The sequence below is a fragment of the Liolophura sinensis genome, chromosome 9 (genome assembly GCF_032854445.1).
Source record: "Liolophura sinensis isolate JHLJ2023 chromosome 9, CUHK_Ljap_v2, whole genome shotgun sequence".
NCBI lineage: Eukaryota > Metazoa > Mollusca > Polyplacophora > Chitonida > Chitonidae > Liolophura > Liolophura sinensis.
Window position 1 is genome coordinate 35051126 of NC_088303.1, and position 17147 is coordinate 35068272.

Here is a 17147-nt window from a genome sequence, read left to right on the forward strand (position 1 = left end):
CAATGCGCTAGACTCGCGATTGCGCATTTCGTGATTGTGTTAGACGATCACCTGGTCAAGCCGCCGACGTAGCGGTGAAAAGTCGCTGGGAAAATTAAGCAGATCCAGGAGGATGAAATGATGTGTGGGGATAAAAAAAAAGTAAAGCTGAAACTCCGAGCAAAATTATAAATATTTTGGCTAGAGGTTTATATCAAAACAGAAAACCACTCCCTACTGAATCACATGAATCATCATGCATGTCCATTTTGTAGTTTTTTAGTTTGAATTAACAGTAAGTTTAAAACAATTAAATTTTTCTGCCATATTTAATTTCATAGTCATAATGCTAATCCACTGTTATTTTCACTTGTTAAAGCTTCATTTAATAGCCAAGTAGCAAACATATTTTCACCGTATTTTGGGATTTAGTTAGTTTTTATGTCATTTAAATCCTGTCATCGTAGTTTTTGAAAATGGTTAATTAATATCTGGATAGTAATACACATCCCATTCATTATTTACAATAAAAAATCAGCTTGGAATAAAAATAGTGAAAACTGCAAAAAAATCAGCATGTACAAGTAGGTATTAGGGTATCTACCTTACATGTAGACCATGTTATTGTATAATTGTACCGTTTGATTTACTTCAAAGTTTTCGTCCGCTAAGCTTGGCCAATTCTGACGGAGAAATGTAGCCAATTGGTGAGCGACCATTGGGAGACGATTAGAAGAGAGCCATTGGCTTCATCTACAGGGAATAGCAATGGAGGATAGGCATTGATTAGCCGTGGTTCGTGTTTGCCCCGAGTCACGGTAGACAGAACGCCCCGTCCCCCGGCTCCTATTAGCCTCATTTCGATGACAATATGAGTGATTGGGCAGAGGGCAAAGGTCAGTCCCTTATGAGCTGGAGAAATTATATTGAGACAACCTTGAGGATTGGAGGACAAATCACTGGCATAACCCCGGAAATCTGCGCCCACATTAATGTTCTGCCGGAGAGCTGGACAGTGTCAACACTAATGTACAGCGGCACAAAGCAATTTGCCGTCCAAATTGTGTTGGTTCTGGCCATAAAGCCTTGTCCAAATTCGAAACATTACGAAAGTCAGAAGCAATTTTCTGCTGTTTGTGAGAATTTATAGGGCAGCCTTGCTCATCACTGGGTGTTAGGAATCCCTGTGCATGCAGTATCAATCTCTTCCTCAGATCACCAAACTGGCTGGAGCTGGCTTGTCTGGCCCAAAGTACATGTAAGAAGTGAAATCATGGAATGAGATACACAGTAACATTGATGTGACTAAAAATGATAGTGACACATGTTTGATATTTAGTGAGTGAGTGCGTGCGTGCGTGCTTGTCGTACTTTGTTGTCGATATTTCTAATTAAAATATTCTTCCTAAGCATGGTTATATAAACACATAATTTATGCATATAATTTTAACTAACTTATCGAGTATGTGTAGATGACTTTTTCTTTTTCCTTTCTAATTTAATTTCAAGTACGTTTCCACATTTTTAATTTTGCAAATTTATTTTCAATACCTGGTTCTGCATGTATATACTAAAATACTGATTTTATGGGTCCTAATTTCATCATTGTATTGGTTTATATGAGAACTGTGTACAAGGCTTCATTAAGACAGCAAGCCCAGGGAAACCTTTACAGCATATTTCATCTCACAAATGGATCTTTCAGCTTTTTACTACATGTACTTCTCTGCCATATTTTCAAATGTACAGCATGTTTTAGATATGTTCTTCAGTACAGCATTTACATTAACCTCATAGCCTGTGAGACAGGCACACGTGTGAAAGTTGAGTTAGGTGTCGGAGATACTGAGGGCAGCGTTTTAGAACAGGACATGTTTGAACGCTGGTAAGAGGGCCAAAGTTGAGGCTGCAGATTGTGGCAAATCGGTCTGCTGTTTGATCACCCGTTTTATCGTTCGCTGACCTTAATTACTCAGACTCTGCCCTAATTACGCCTGGAGACAGAGGGTTTGGGGGTTGTCTCCCTTTCTATGGACATCTTCTGAAATTCGTGGCACACCTTTCCAAAGTTCTGTACATTGAGATGTTTCAAAGGGAGAGCATTGCGCATAAGATGTCAGACATGTCTCTCATTGGACAAGGGCTGTGAGGTAAATCCGCAAGGTAAATGTCACATTAGTTGTTGCCATCATTGTTTTTCCATTTCACTCCAGGTAAGTTATCGAGTATCAATGCCCCACAGAATTGCGTGTGACTTTGAACACATGGCAGAAATTGCCTTTGTGACACAACACTTATTAAAACAATGTTGCTGTGTACATACTAAAAATGACAGTGACATGTCTCAATATGTAATGTTTATTCATGTGTCTATGTACATTTAATGTTGTACATATGTACATGGGGCATTTTCTTATCCATTTGAGCACTGTTGGATGCAGTGGTTAAAGGGATGGGTATATATGTACATACGTGTACAAGGTATGTAGAGGTAATTGTTCGTCTATTACAGACAGGATAGTGTACATGTGCTCATTGTGTGGGAGATAATTTTGATTTAAGTCTGATGACATGCAGTTATTTGGCATTAACAGTTGACGTATATACATGTATGAAAATATGATAAAAATGTGCATTTGTTGTTAAGGAGATGGAAAATGTATCTGTAATTGATCACACATAAAATGAGGATATATCTGTAATTGAAGCATACATAAAATGAAGATATATGTGTAATTGAAGCATACATGAGATTAAGATATATCTGTAATTGAAGCACACAAGATGAATCTATATCTGTAATTGAAGCACACATGAGATTAAGATATATCTGTAATTGAAGCACACAAGATGAATCTATATCTGTAATTGAAGCACACAAGATGAAGCTATATCTGTAATTGAAGCACACATAAGATGAAGCTATATCTGTAATTGAAGCACACATAAGGTGACAATATATCTGTAATTGAAGCACACATAAGATGAAGCTATATCTGTAATTGGAGCACACATAAGATGAAGCTATATCTGTAATTGAAGTAATGTGAAAAGTGTATTTAACTGAAGTTGAGTTGAAAAATATAAAGACTTCATCAAGTTGTATATTCTTCTGTGCACTTCATCTTAATTTGCACACCATGAAGTGGATGTAGTTGGTGCACACATTTGTGCAATGTTTATAATATTAGGAATTTGTATGCAAATTTCATACCATCAATTTTGAAATCTCAGAAGACTGAGAACATGCCAGAACCACTCCCATTAATAGTGAAGTATAGTAAGAGATATTAAATCTGGTGTTAGTGAAATCCCATGAATCAGTCTTAGAGTAAGTCTCTGTTTTGTTTCCCCGAATGTCGGATCATTTCTCTGGCGAGGATTTTCTCACATTTATTGGTTAAGAGCCACAACTGGCAATCGAAGCTGGGGAAAAGCTGACTGAGTTGGATTATGATTTTAGTGTCGAGTGGCAGGGGCCAATAAAACAGTTTATCACCCTCGGTGCCTGGGTAATATTTGGCGGCTGACGTCTAAGGGCGAAATCCTCACCCTCTTAGCTTTAATCCGTCTTCAGTGAGTTACTACCTCTATAAATAATTGAGGCAGAAGTTGAATATTGACGAAAGAAGCCATGTTACCTTCCCAGGGGATGGCTGGCAAAAGTTTTAAGATAATAGTCCACTTTGGCATGTTTCGCCAAGTGACTGTGGAGAGCAGAGGTTAATGTTCTCTGGACACGGGGGCTTGCCCAACAAGGCTTTTACTTGCCCAAATGTTTCGGTATTCCATATCATTCCCTGTTCGCTTAATTCCTCCAAGCAAAATAATTGCAGGCGATTTGCATCCAAATCTTATGGTGAACTAGGAGTTATGCTATGATTGATGCTCCTTCTGGGATTCATAGAAAAAGTAGCTTTCTTCAGGGCAATGTAATTGCCCAGTGTTCTGTTTTAATACCCCATCCGAATCTGAAGGCGGAATTTTTATGCCTCTATTAAACCGGCAAGTGGAGACATTTTTCCATTGCCATTTTCAAAATTTGAGCTTTTATGCTCCTTCCTTATCCTTGCAGTCTCTTTACATTTTAGATGTATATATGCAAAACACTAGATTTCAGATAGAGAGTTTTACCATGTAGCTTTTAAAATCTTTCCCATATTACTTACCAAAATCAAGTTGGTTGATTTAAAACTTAGTATATTTATTTATTTCTTTGATTGGTGTTTTATGTTATAAAAGTATTATAAATATTTCACTTGTAAGACAGTGGCCAGCATTATGGAGGGAGAAAACCGCCACTCGAGGGGAACCCTCGACCATCCCCAGGTTGCTGCAAAACCTTCCAACATATGGTCAGAGGTTAAGCCAGTATGAGCAAGACTTATTATAAGTCATGTCAAGTAAATTAAGTAGCTGGTATGATCTCACAGTAGTTTATTTTTTTTTGGGGGGGGGGGGGTAAATGAGCGTTATTTTGGTATCAAGAAAAAGAACTCCAATTGTTCTTGAGATCTAGCTGGCAGACAGCTGAGACTTAGCTGTACATCATGATGCACTTGTATGATATTATCCGGGTGTACATGCTTATAGCTTTTGGTCGACATTAGGTACATTATGTCTGATGTGACTCACTTGTGTTCTGCGAGTGGCATTGCAGAAGCATTGAATTGAGTTTAGAAATGGACTTTAGAAATAATTGTTCTTAACTTCATGTCTAAAGAGTGTGATGTTTAATCCAGACTTCCTGGCAGAGAGGCATTGGTAGCCTTCTAATGCTACATATGATTGTTGACCACAAAGATAAAATTACCACAGACTGATGTTCAGAACCTTTGTTCAGCTTGCTGAAATGCCATTAAATTTTACCGGTAGACACAAGGAAAAGTCAGGTTTTTAAATATATGCCTTTCTCTGTATTATTAATTTTGATCTTATACTGCTCAACTTATTATATATTCAGATAAAAGAGGCGAATTACAGAAGTAAGTTGTAAGTAATTTTTTTTTTAAATTGTTTGACTTTCCAAGTTTTAGAATGACTGATCGTGTGTGTTTCTGATGGCCTGTTAATTTGTCGGTGTAATATTTCAGACACAGGAGGAAATAAAGCTGTGTCGGTTTATGACTAGGTGGTCCATTAATTAACCCTAGGGCTTTGATGGCTTGCCATTTTAGACCCTTTGGAAGCTTCAAAACACAGATACCCAACCATAAACTGCTATCCGGTCATCCACTGCACACGGACATCGCATTTGAGTGATTTAGGAGGTGAGGGGTCCGTAAAACTTAATGACAAGTTTTCCATCGCTAGATTCCATGGTGTCCTTGATGCTCACAGTAAATAAAAATGCCAAGAAAACGAATTTGTCAAGATCCCTGGCTTATAATGGCCCTTGTTGCTCTGAACCTCTTTAATCTTTGGAGATAGAAAATAATCTTATGACATCATTAGGCTCACAGAAGTAATCTTTTGGCGGACATAGTTGCCTCTTTGGACTTGCTCCCCAAAATTGACTGCCAGACCTCAATAAAATTCGCAGGGATTTCACGAACTTGTAGAAATGTGAGAGCTTGGAATTGGTGATTTATTGCTCAGTATTACAGGATGTCTTGAGATTTTAAGAAAGAGATTTTCATAGTTAATGGAACAAGAGGGTATCTTGATCCGTTGTCTTTTGAATGGCTTCCGTGGACGTCATTACATGGCCTGATAAAGGAATTCTAGCTCTACACAGTCATTATTTATTGCGGTGAACTCCTAAAAACACGCCATTCTTCACCGATTTATCCTTATTCAGAGCTGGAGGTCAAGTCCGACCATTGGCCATTTGTTTAGGGCAGGCTTTATGATTGTATGTCAGGCTATCAAAATTAATAGTGGAGAACATGAAAGTTCTGCCAAAGAAGGTAACCAGTAAAGGCAAACCTAGAAATTCTGTATGAAAGATAGTTTATGACACTGGTGCATGGAGGACAAGACTACTTGGTGGATCTATTGAAAGGGTTCCGCTATTCATCATAGGCCTTTCCTGAATACTAGTAAATATGACTTCAGTTTTCCAGTAAATAAGCCAGCCATTGATAGCAGAGAACCCTGAAGTTTTCTACAACAGGCCTGGTCATTTTGAGGAACCTACATGTGCACATATAAAAAAATAGCTTTACAACATCAGACACATTCAGAAAAGAGATGTTATATTTACTTGTGCAAAAGGTTGGTGACAATACAATGTACATAGATGTAAACAGCTTTTTTTCCCCAGCAAGCTTGACCTCTGCTGGTTTCCTCCCACCTTAATGCTGGCTGCCATTGTATAAGCGAAACGTTCTTGAATATGGCGTAAAACACCAATCAAATAAATAAATTAATGAATAAAAATCCTCATTTTTTAAAAAAAGCATATGTTAATTACCTTGTCAAGGACAGGTGATTAAATGATTGATTCTCAATCATTTATTAAGTCTAATTAATGAATGGATTAACATCCTAGAACCTCAGGTATTCACGCAGTGAACAATCCATCTGTAAGCTATGGTGACATTGACATGTGTTACCAAATAAATACTATTATGGATTATTGAAAATAATGGTGATTTATGGGAGCTATGACATGAAATGTGATACCCTAGGATTGGTTTTTGTCATGAGAATTGAACAATGTGATAAATTGTTGATTCCTTTTTTCTCTTCTCTCCTTTTATCCCCTTTATTCACTGATAATTTCTCTTCCATTATTGGCCAGATGAAGGGTTCCATGACTGATGGTTTATATTATCTGAAGGTCTGAGAATGGTTGACAGAGCAAAGCCGACTAGAAGGCCTTGCTCTAAGACTTTCTTAGCCCCCTCTTACCCCTTCACACCGCAACGATCTGTCAATGCTCTTTGTAACTGGTATTCGTCATGACCCAGCACAGGTTAAAATGGATTTAATAATTTTGTGGGGCGCGCCATTTCTCCTCTTGCTGTCAGTGAATTAAAATAAACCCCTACTCTCTTCCATTGATTTATCGCCGGCAGTGTGACTTATGAAAGGCATTATGGGTATTATCTGTCTGTCATGGCGCTGAACTGCAGACATGTGTTTCCTCTCAATATCATAAGCGCGAGTGCCCAAGACTGTTATGATTGACTGCTGGTTGGGGTAATCAACGATGCCTAAGTACTACAGTGCTTTACGTCTGTCAGCTCAGTGCTGACAGAAAAATTGTCGACTCGTACTTTTATTAATTTCCACAGAATTCCATTCAATTATGCCTTGGCAGACGGAGCTATATTTCCCGGTGATTTCATTGGATTGTCAAATGAGAGCGATATTCACTGACAGAGAGCATAAGCAGTTCGTCTGAGAGTGACCGATGTATTTTCATCAAAGCAGGATGAACATGCGCATCCACACAATATAGCGCGGTATACAAGCAATTAGCCTCTTTTATGTGTAATCATCGTCAAGGAATGCATCAATTTTTATATAATATCTGACGGTGATGCAAATTATCTCGATATCAGTCAAAATACTTGCTAAAGTGACTCATGATATGGGATGTCGGTGCCTTGCCATAGACCTTCCAACTGAGGTACAAAATACTTGTGCGTGAATACAGTTTACATTTAATATAATCAAAAAACATCTGTCATTGATATTTATTAAATATTTTGAAGTCCCATATATCATCTAGGATGTAGACTATCACACTATGGAAATGTGCTCTATTTACTTTTCCCCGCTGGTAATTTGAGTGTCACATATTCACACGTCAGATTTAACGTCACATTAGATTTAGTGGATATCAAAGTGCCTTCAGTGTCATGGGATTTTTTGATCAGCTATTCATCTTGCTATACCCAGTTGATCAAATGTCATGTGAAGTGGTACATATGATTTACAGTAAATCGCATATATTGTAACATGATTTTTGATCAACTTAAATTCTGTACTGCAGTATGTATCGCAGAGTGATTAGTTAGAGAAATATTAAGTGAAATTAAAAATGAATGAAATTTTATTGTGGCAATATTGCAACCATCATGAGTGAATGTGAAATTAAAGGTTGCAATGGTATTTCTCCATCTACCAACTTGATTGCAAAAATACACCAAATACTGTATACACTTGTTCCTGGAATAGTGCAAAAAGAAAAAAAAAATGTGATAAGTAGTCATATGAATGATACATTTTTTTCTGCATTTTATGTTAAGTTTCAGGGTCTCTGTGGCTCAGTTGGTTAGCACGCTAGCGCAGCGCAATGACCCAGGAGTCTCTCACCAATGCGGTCGCTGTGAGCTCAAGTCCAGCTCATGCTGGCTTCCTCTCCAGCAGTAAGTGGGAAGGTCTGCTAGCAACATGCAGATGGTTGTGAGTTTCCCCCGGGCTCTGCCTGGTTTTCTCCCACCATAATGCTGGCCACCATCATATAAGTGACATGTTCTTGAGTACGGCATAAAACACCAATCAAATAAATGAATATATTAAGTTTCATGAACGTATCTTTTGATAAGTGGCTTATGTTACTTCAATTTTGTGTTACAATTTCATGGGCATGCAATTCAGTCATGAAACCCTTCAGTACTTGTTCTTTGATATTAAATAAATATGGAGGAGGCTTTGAAATATTTGAAATTACACATATCATGTATATAGATATGGAAAATGGTCAATAGGCCTATCACAGAATGCAAGAAAAAACATGGCAGCCATATTGGTAGCTGATAATCTGATATTGCTGTCAACTGGCGGAAGAAGTCCTGATTGTATAAGCCCCTCCCCACAAAGTCCCTTCCCACAAAGCTGCTCAGCTTATTTTATGTAATCTCCAAAGAAAAGAGCTTTCCTGTAATGAAGCAATAACCTCATTAATTATGTCTAACAGACTTATCACTGACAAGCGCTAGTTTTATTTAAAGGTCAGATTTCCACAGCTTTTTTTGTGTGTGTGTGTGTGTTTTTTGTCAGTGCACAAGTGTAAAACCCCCAGATTGCAGATTTCACTACGAGGATCATATTCTCTCCAGATAATATTTTCCATCATTTTCTCTCAAGGGCACAGGCTATGAAAGCTGGAGACTGCGTGCTAAGCCATCTTAGTAGAGAGCGTCTTGATGTAATCAGCCTGTACAAAGGGAATGAGAATAACTAGCTTGTCATAAGGGATGAGCATCGCATTTCGTAGGATATCCTTACAAACTGCCATTGTGACCTTTTTTCCCCTCCCTTATTAATCTCCAGAAATACTTGGTCTCATATAACTGTTACCATCAGTAGGAATTTAAGAAGATCCTTCTGAAAGAGATTTTCCTGTCATCACCCTTCATGTGCATCTCATGTCCTTCTTCTGCAGCTTTTTTTTTTTCTTTTTCTCTCTCTCTGTGGATCAATTCAATACTGTAGCACTCCAGATGGAGCAGTAGACTTTCGCCGCCCCGAAAAGAAATGGAAACATTAGCCAGTATAATCCTCTCCTGGTAATTCATTTCCTCAAATCCCTTGGTCAATAATTTTGCAAGGGGAAATATGGATTAGAGGTGAAATGATGGGAGGCTGCAGAACTTTTGTTGATGGATTTCCAGAGCTGGCTCCGTTCCATTGTAACGTTATCCTGTGCCATTTTTGCCTTTTTCTGACCCCCGTCTTTCCTGGCTTGAAGTGCTTTTCTGTGAATTGGTTGCCTTATAATGGACAGTTTGCTTAAATAACCCGATTGCTTTGAGATGCTCTTTTATTGCCAGTTTGCTATTCTCATTGATATTTTTTAGTTATTGTGGACACTCCGTCTGGAGGGTAGGCTGTTCACAGCCATGATTTCTCTTAAGAACCAGACATGTTAGAGCACACTTGGGGATCCGAAATCCATACACTCTTGAAAGTCATTATGGGTGATTATCCCCCCTTATCCACCCTCCATATGAAAAGTCAACATAGCGCGGAAAGTTGAAAGAAAGGATGCGCCAAAATAATATTTATTGACTATTTCCAGACAGCATGGGGTTACATCCTCTGGTAAGCCGATCTTGTATTCATTTCCCAGGCAGCGGATTTCTCGCCCTAACAATTTCTTAATGAATATTCGATATTGTGGTCGGCAAAATATGACAGCGATCAATATCGAATTGATTCGGTGACAAACCGATTTAGATCTGTTGGAGGAAATGACTGGGGAAGTAGAGAAGAAGCTAGTTGCGTGCACCCTTTTATACTTAAGATGAGGTCAGTTTTATCTTAAGTACTGTTTTCCTCTACACATACATACTCGTACATGGTTTGGTCATGCCATGCTGTGTCAAGAAGAATATATGTACTGTGCAAATTGGCCTTGTCTTCATGTGACTTAATTCCACTGTTTGTAGGCAATACCATCTTAAAAGGGATTACTTGTAGATTCTTAGCTGGTTTGATTAAGTGAAGGCTTTTCCGATCTATAAATTAAAGATGCCTCGGACCTTCACACCCCATAAACTAGAGTTATATCCCTTCATCCTGCTGACACACTAAGCTATGTAATTAGCATCAAAAGAAACACAAAGTCGGCCAGTATCCCAGAGATCATTACATTGTGTCCCACAGGGAATCGCACGAGAAAATTGTTGATCATTGTGAAAAAGCATCTCTCTGTAGACTTGAGAGGGTCAAATTTTGATGCTGCTTGCGTAAAAGTTTGTGCTGTGTATGCTAGCTGCATCCCTCAAGCTGAAACCAAGATTCAGAACTGCTGGATCTGAAATTGCCTAATAAAAGGAATTAATAAATATAATTATTTTCTTCCTCCAGGGACTGAAGAGCTCAATCAGGAGGCTGGGTGAGAAGACCATATTGGGCCTAAGGTAGTGTGTTTGTTTTATCTCCTCTAATAGGAGGGCTATGGGAATAAGGTATCAGACATGCAATTTGTGTCCCTATCCTTTGTGAGGATTTTCTTTGTCAACATGTCACAGTAAATTTGTGGCCTAGCTAGTAGGCCAGCAAAAGTTTGTCATTGGTGTGAATATAGTGTCCCCTCCCCCCACCCCACCCCTCCTCATACAAGTATGTCAACTACAGATGGGAAATTGTCAGACTAGCAGGTCTAGCTTTACACTGTGTGCATTCACTGGAAATACCAACACATTTTAGGTGGAATAAGGCCAGTGTATGTTGGGATGACAGCCAGCATCAGATCCGATCATTACAGTCCTTATGGCCAATAAAGTTTCTGTTAAGTGTCAAATAATTTACTTCGAACATATAACCAGGCCTAAATTATGTTTTCTTTTGTTTTTTTTGTTTAAACATTTCATTGTTACTCTGAATATGTTCGGAAACGCAAACAATGTCATAATCAAATTGAGCAACCTGCGGATGGTGGTGGGTTTCCCCTAGCCTCTGCCCGCTTTTCTCCCACCATACTGCTGGCCGCAGTCATTCAGTCATGCAGTAATCTTGAATACAGCGTAAAACACCAATCAAAGATATAATTAATCAAATTTATAACAAAATTATGTCCAAAGAAAAGTCAAGGAAGGCATTTAACATGAAGTATTATGCACGCCCATCTTCTCACTCACTTTTTTTTAATAAAATTATGTTTTCTGATGTTCTATTAAATCATTTTCAATCAGTTGACCAGTTAATCTTGTGTCTGATTTTATTCAGTTGTGTTCAGGAGGCATGTTAACCATTTAATGGAATGGAGTGCAATATTGGAGAAAATCAGTACTATGTATATACAGACCTATGTCCTCAACTTCTCTATACATTGTCTAGGTGTATTCCGATGGCAAGTTGTGCTCTAGCACACAGACGCTTGGATCAACTGTTTGATTCTACCATACATGCTCTCCACAGACGAAATAAAGATCATAAATTTGGCCTTGGCAATGAAATTGATCCAAGAAATAGTGGAGTCCAGCTAGTCAAACACGCAGGGATTATGGAGCCAATATGTGTTGGCATAAAGGAGCTCTCTGAATGCTAATGGTTGCTTTTCTACCAAATTAGCTTTTTAATCCCCATTTTGTGGCTATTTACCATTCTACTTGGGCCAGTCGTTGTGAGGTGAAGAATTCCAAGTGTTCCATGTGGCCTGGCGCCAGATTTGAATAAGTTTTGTAAGAAATCCTCTATATCCCCCTTGTGTGGCATGCACGGTAAATTTAAAATCAGCTTTAACTATTCATCCTCTTCATTTTCTTCAAGTAGAAATTAATGATATACGATGTTTTATATTCATCTCCGGAAGAAAGCAGAATAATCACAGATAATGATTTGAGGATTTGAAGGTTTTGTTCGGCAGTTATTTCCAAAAAGAGTCAGCATTCAGCGTTCACGATCCGTGTCTAACAAAACATCTGTCAAAAAAACTGTTGAATGGGAATGCTGTACTGTATAGCTGAATGATCAAATGTTTGAAGGACGTTTTTGTAATAGTTTTACATTTAGATTATAATTTCCATGTCTAATCTAAGGTTCAGTCTTCACAGAGGCCCCATGCATGCCCAACTTCTTTAAATTCAGAAAATTGGGGAGAAAGACTGATATTAAAACAAGCGGAAATGTTTTTACAACAATCAGAAGTAATAACTGTCTTGGATCGAACCTTTTTCAAAACTATCTTCACGGAAATTTGACCTGAAATTGTGTTTGATTGCCCCTCCTGGTCCTAGACAGTTACTCATTCTATTCGCCAGGGGCAAACCATTTTTCATACCGGAGCCCTGATTAGCTTGCTGGAACATTCACGTCGATACTTTCTTGTCTTAACTACGCAATCTCTCTGATCATTTCCTTATTTGGCCGTGTTGACACAGAGTCAGGTGGCCCGTGGCTGGCCCGGTCACTCCACTTGAGGATTGGGCGGACGGAGGAGCCAGTGGGGCAGAATGTCTCCCAAACTTAACAAAGGCGTGATCAATGTATTTGACACTGCTGGCATCTATAGAAGCAAATAAATGAAGCAAGAGGTGGCGTTCTTGTTAGTTGTAATAGAACTTGTATAAAACAAGGTTTTTAGGGCTTTAGGGCATAATACAGCAAGCCCGTTCATGACACTCGTGTAATGAAATATCTATCAATTATTTTAAATATAAGCTTAAAACTTTTGTGTTAACGCAAACTGCCCAGTGTTACAGTAAATTGTACATAATTGGCCTTACCATAAGTCAGATTTGCTTGTGTTTGTCAGGTTGTCAAAGCAATGTTCTTTGTGGCACAGTGATGTTCATTCTGGTTAACTGGTGTTTTTTGTGGCACAGTGGTGATCATTCTGGCTAACTGGTGTTTATTGTGGCATGGTGGTGTTCATTCTGGCTAACTGGTGTTTTTATTGTGACAGTAGTGCTCATTCTGGCTAACTGGTGTTTATTGTGGCACGGTGGTGTTCATGCTGGCTTACTGGTGTTTTTTGTGGCACAGTTGTGTTCATTCTGGTTAACTGGTGTTTATTGTAGCACAGTGGTGTCATGCTGGCCAACTGGTGTTTATTGCAGCACGGTGGTGTTCATACTGGCTAACTGGTATTTCTTATGGCAAAGTGATGTTCATTGTGACAAACTGATGTTCATGGTAGCAAAATGTAATATAATTTATTATTATTTAGTTGGACAGCAAAGGGCTGAAGATATATCAATGGACTGCCCATCTCTCTGCCTTCCTTATTATGTTAAAGAAGTGTGTTACTGTTGATAAATTGATTGTTTTGTGTTTTGTGACCTGATGTTTTAAGAGACTTGTTGTAAAGAAAGAAAGAGCTGCATGTAATTGGATGTATGGTCAAGACATCTCCAGTCTGCAATCTTTCCTAATCAGCAGTTCTGAGGCTAGCTGTATTAAACGAGTTTCCCCGTTCAAAATAACAAAATGAGCAATCAAGATGTACTAACCGTGGCCGACATGTATAGAGCGACTGCAAATATTGATAAAACAGGACATGGAACTAAGCTACATGTTGAACGAGGAGACAAGAGGTTTGAGAGTTGACGGAATCCACAATGAATGTTGCTGAACTGCCGCCAGATGAGTGGCTCTTGACAAACCTTGTCCACATAGCCCCGCCATTATCAACTGACCTTTTCACATGATGCAAGAGCTCTAAAACACGAGGCCAAACTGTGTTCAGTATTGCTTTACATGGTTGTAGATTTATAACCAAAGTCAGAAGTGTGAACAAAGTTGCCTTTTTAATAATTTATGATGAAAATAACTTGGGTCAATGTTGTGTTTAAAGGATACTTAAAATGGTTGATATTTATTTCTTAATGTGGAGTTTATGATGTGGAAATGAAGTAGCCTACTGTGGTGATGGCTACTACATGTATGTTGGAGGGAGAACCCATATATGGGGGGGTGGGGGGGGGGTGGGGGGTGGGGTGGGGGTCGGTGAGGGGGGGGGGTGGCCTCTGAGTTCTCAGATAATTTTTTTGTCTCATTTTTTCAGCATATCTTCATTATCTTTCAACGCATACTCTTCATGTTGTAGTACCTTTTCATGTAACATCTCAAGGCTTTAATAAGAACTGTATTGCTGCTATTCAGACTATACTTGCCTGTAGACCATTCAGATAAGCGCTCTCAAATCCATCTTTGCAGACTCAGCTGCAGCCGTATGCGAGGAAGATTGTCAGACTGCGGTGGGGTGTGTGGGTTGGACGGGGATTTCCTCTAGCATAATCCTTTTGAACGTCACAGTCTTTGATTGAACAATTGCTGATTATGAACGGAAACAATCAAATAAATAAAGTACAGTAAATAAATTGTATTGGATGTTTATTCTTGAAGAACATTATACTGTAGTACTTTAGTACTTGAAAAGTACTGGGGACTATTAATAAAGAGTCCATGTAAATGCTTTTTTTTTAAAATATTTCTGCAATATTGATTGTAATCCTCGTGAGGGTAGCAAAAATTTAATTATGTGAACTATTGACATACATTCAACGAGATTGGTTGATGCTACAGACTAGTAAACTGTTTCTGGACGGGGAAATTTGCGAATGGTCCTAAAATTGTTCATAGACTTTGCAATAGCCACTTTCATATGTGCATAGTAATTTCATTATGTAAATTATTTTTTTAATAATTTTAAATTTGGTTCAGCAGTACCTGAATTTTTCCTAACATTTTAATTCCCTCCCTCCCCCCCCCCCAACCCTCCACCCCCTCGCCACATACACACACACATATTTTATAGTTGGAAACAGATACACATGTGTATATTTGGTACATGTCTTCCTGGCATTTAACGATGGACACAAGCTGCAAAGGTGATAGCTAGACTATGACGGTTTCAGGCCCCTTGTGCCATTGAGGAATTACCCCAGGGCCTGACTCTCTTGGCTGTATACATAAGCCTTGGGTGTAAGACTAGCAAATATAACTCCCATTTAGGACAGATGGATAGGAGAAATAACAGTTTATAACCATCTGCTTGTGCCCGAAGGGGATTGCAGTAATGGGAGGTAATAAGTTTAATATTGTCTGTCTAGGTGTGCAGGGGTGACTGTAATTATATCACCATTTTTGTAGGCTGTGTCCGAGGTCGCAGGGACTGACAGGTTTCACGCCTTCCTTGGTTGTTGCGCGGCCCTTGAAGCTCAAGCCTTCATCAAACTTTCATGCAGCCCAAAGTTTTAAATATGACCATGACAGTAACAGAACGGCCTGTCTCGTATTGGCCACTTTGTCCTAATTTTCCTTGTCTTTAACACGAAGGCTGCGGCAGAAGAACGCTTTCCCACCATAAACACATTGCTCAAACTTAACGAGCTTGGCACCAGTTTCCCCACAAGATCTGCTTGAATCATCAGCAGCTGGTGAGTTGTTAACAAAAAGGCAAAAAAATTGGACAGCCCCTGAGTGACCTTCCTTTAGAGACGCTAAATAGGAAGCACAGTGTCTGGGAAACTGGAGGGTCAATTTGTCTTTGAATGAATAGGCATTTGTTTATCTGTTACATCTACATGTATGTTTGCCTGTTTGCTACATACTTGTCTATCTTGTTTTATTATGCTTATTTCAGTCTTTATGGTGGAGGTGCAAGTCAGCTCTCTTTTGTTTTTTTTTTTTAAATCAAACTATTTGAGTGTGCCCAAAATTTGTATACATGTTGATGGCAAGTGTAGCGATAAAAGTAATGTATGTATCACAAGTATTTGATCAGGATTAGATCAGTGCATGTAAATAGACATTGATCAGTATTGTCACGGAGACGGAGGGTAAATTTTGAAACTGGAATCTGATTTATATTTAAGAGAACCATTCATCGACTTTATAAACTGCTCTATAAATTGTTTGTTGTTTCTGCTTCCTTCATCCTAACTGAACTATGTATCATTTTGCGTGAAAACTGTTATAGTTCTGATATTAGCAAATTATTGTATAATATGGCTCTAATTTGTCTTCCTTTTTGAAATAATTGTTACTTAATATAACAAAAATGGGTTATGATTTATTAATTCCTGAAATTATACAGTGGAAAGATTCAAAATTTGATCACATTTTTTGTAAGTTTTAATTCATGATTTAAAAAAAAACATAACAGAACAAGTATCGGTAGTTAAAGATTTGATCATATGTATATATATATATATATAAACAGGAAGGCAAGTAGTTATAATAGCATTCATGATGACCTACCAGCACATGCAGGTACATGCAAGTCATATACTTAAGTAAGCAATTTTGTCGTACATTAATTTGTTGTGTCATGTGTCATTTTGCGCCTTTGCCTAAGGTTGTTAGTTTGTGATTTAGCTACACTTATATTGCACATGTGGCCAGTAAAGTTTCCAAGTTTGTGCCGATCAAGTTAACAGGTAGTTGCAGGATTCTTCCCCTTTGTTCATGGATCAGAAGACGAGCCAGCATTCCCTAGAGTCAGATATAGTGTGTGCACTCAGGCTTGCTCTCGTGTTTTTCTGATCTCTACGGTAACAGTTTACCTTGACTCTAATTGTCTTTGAGGGACACCGTCGTTATGTTAGCGGACTGAGGATCGGTTGGTTGCTCTTATCTTGCCCTCGGACTGTAGGCTTGATGAACAGCACTGTGTAGACACCTGTCCTCTGGCTTCGTTAACACCTGAGCAAGGTAAACCCACCCAATCAAGTGCTTCTTTGAATAATCCTCTTTCCTGATGTAAAACATCAAAAAATCTGCATGTGTTTTGTGCAGTTAGGAAAGATTATTTATGGGCAAAT

General features: G+C 38.5%; 1 protein-coding gene across 1 annotated transcript in view; it reads left to right on the forward strand.

The window, feature by feature from the left end:
• The window catches only part of LOC135475813 (zinc finger protein 574-like), a 70839-nt gene that overhangs the window by 28882 nt on the left and 24810 nt on the right, over positions 1-17147 (forward strand). The window contains exon 8 of the mRNA XM_064755753.1: positions 10747-10799. Within this exon, the coding sequence (XP_064611823.1) occupies positions 10747-10778 (32 nt within the window). The 3' untranslated portion in view covers positions 10779-10799. The remainder of the gene's footprint in view (positions 1-10746; positions 10800-17147) is intronic.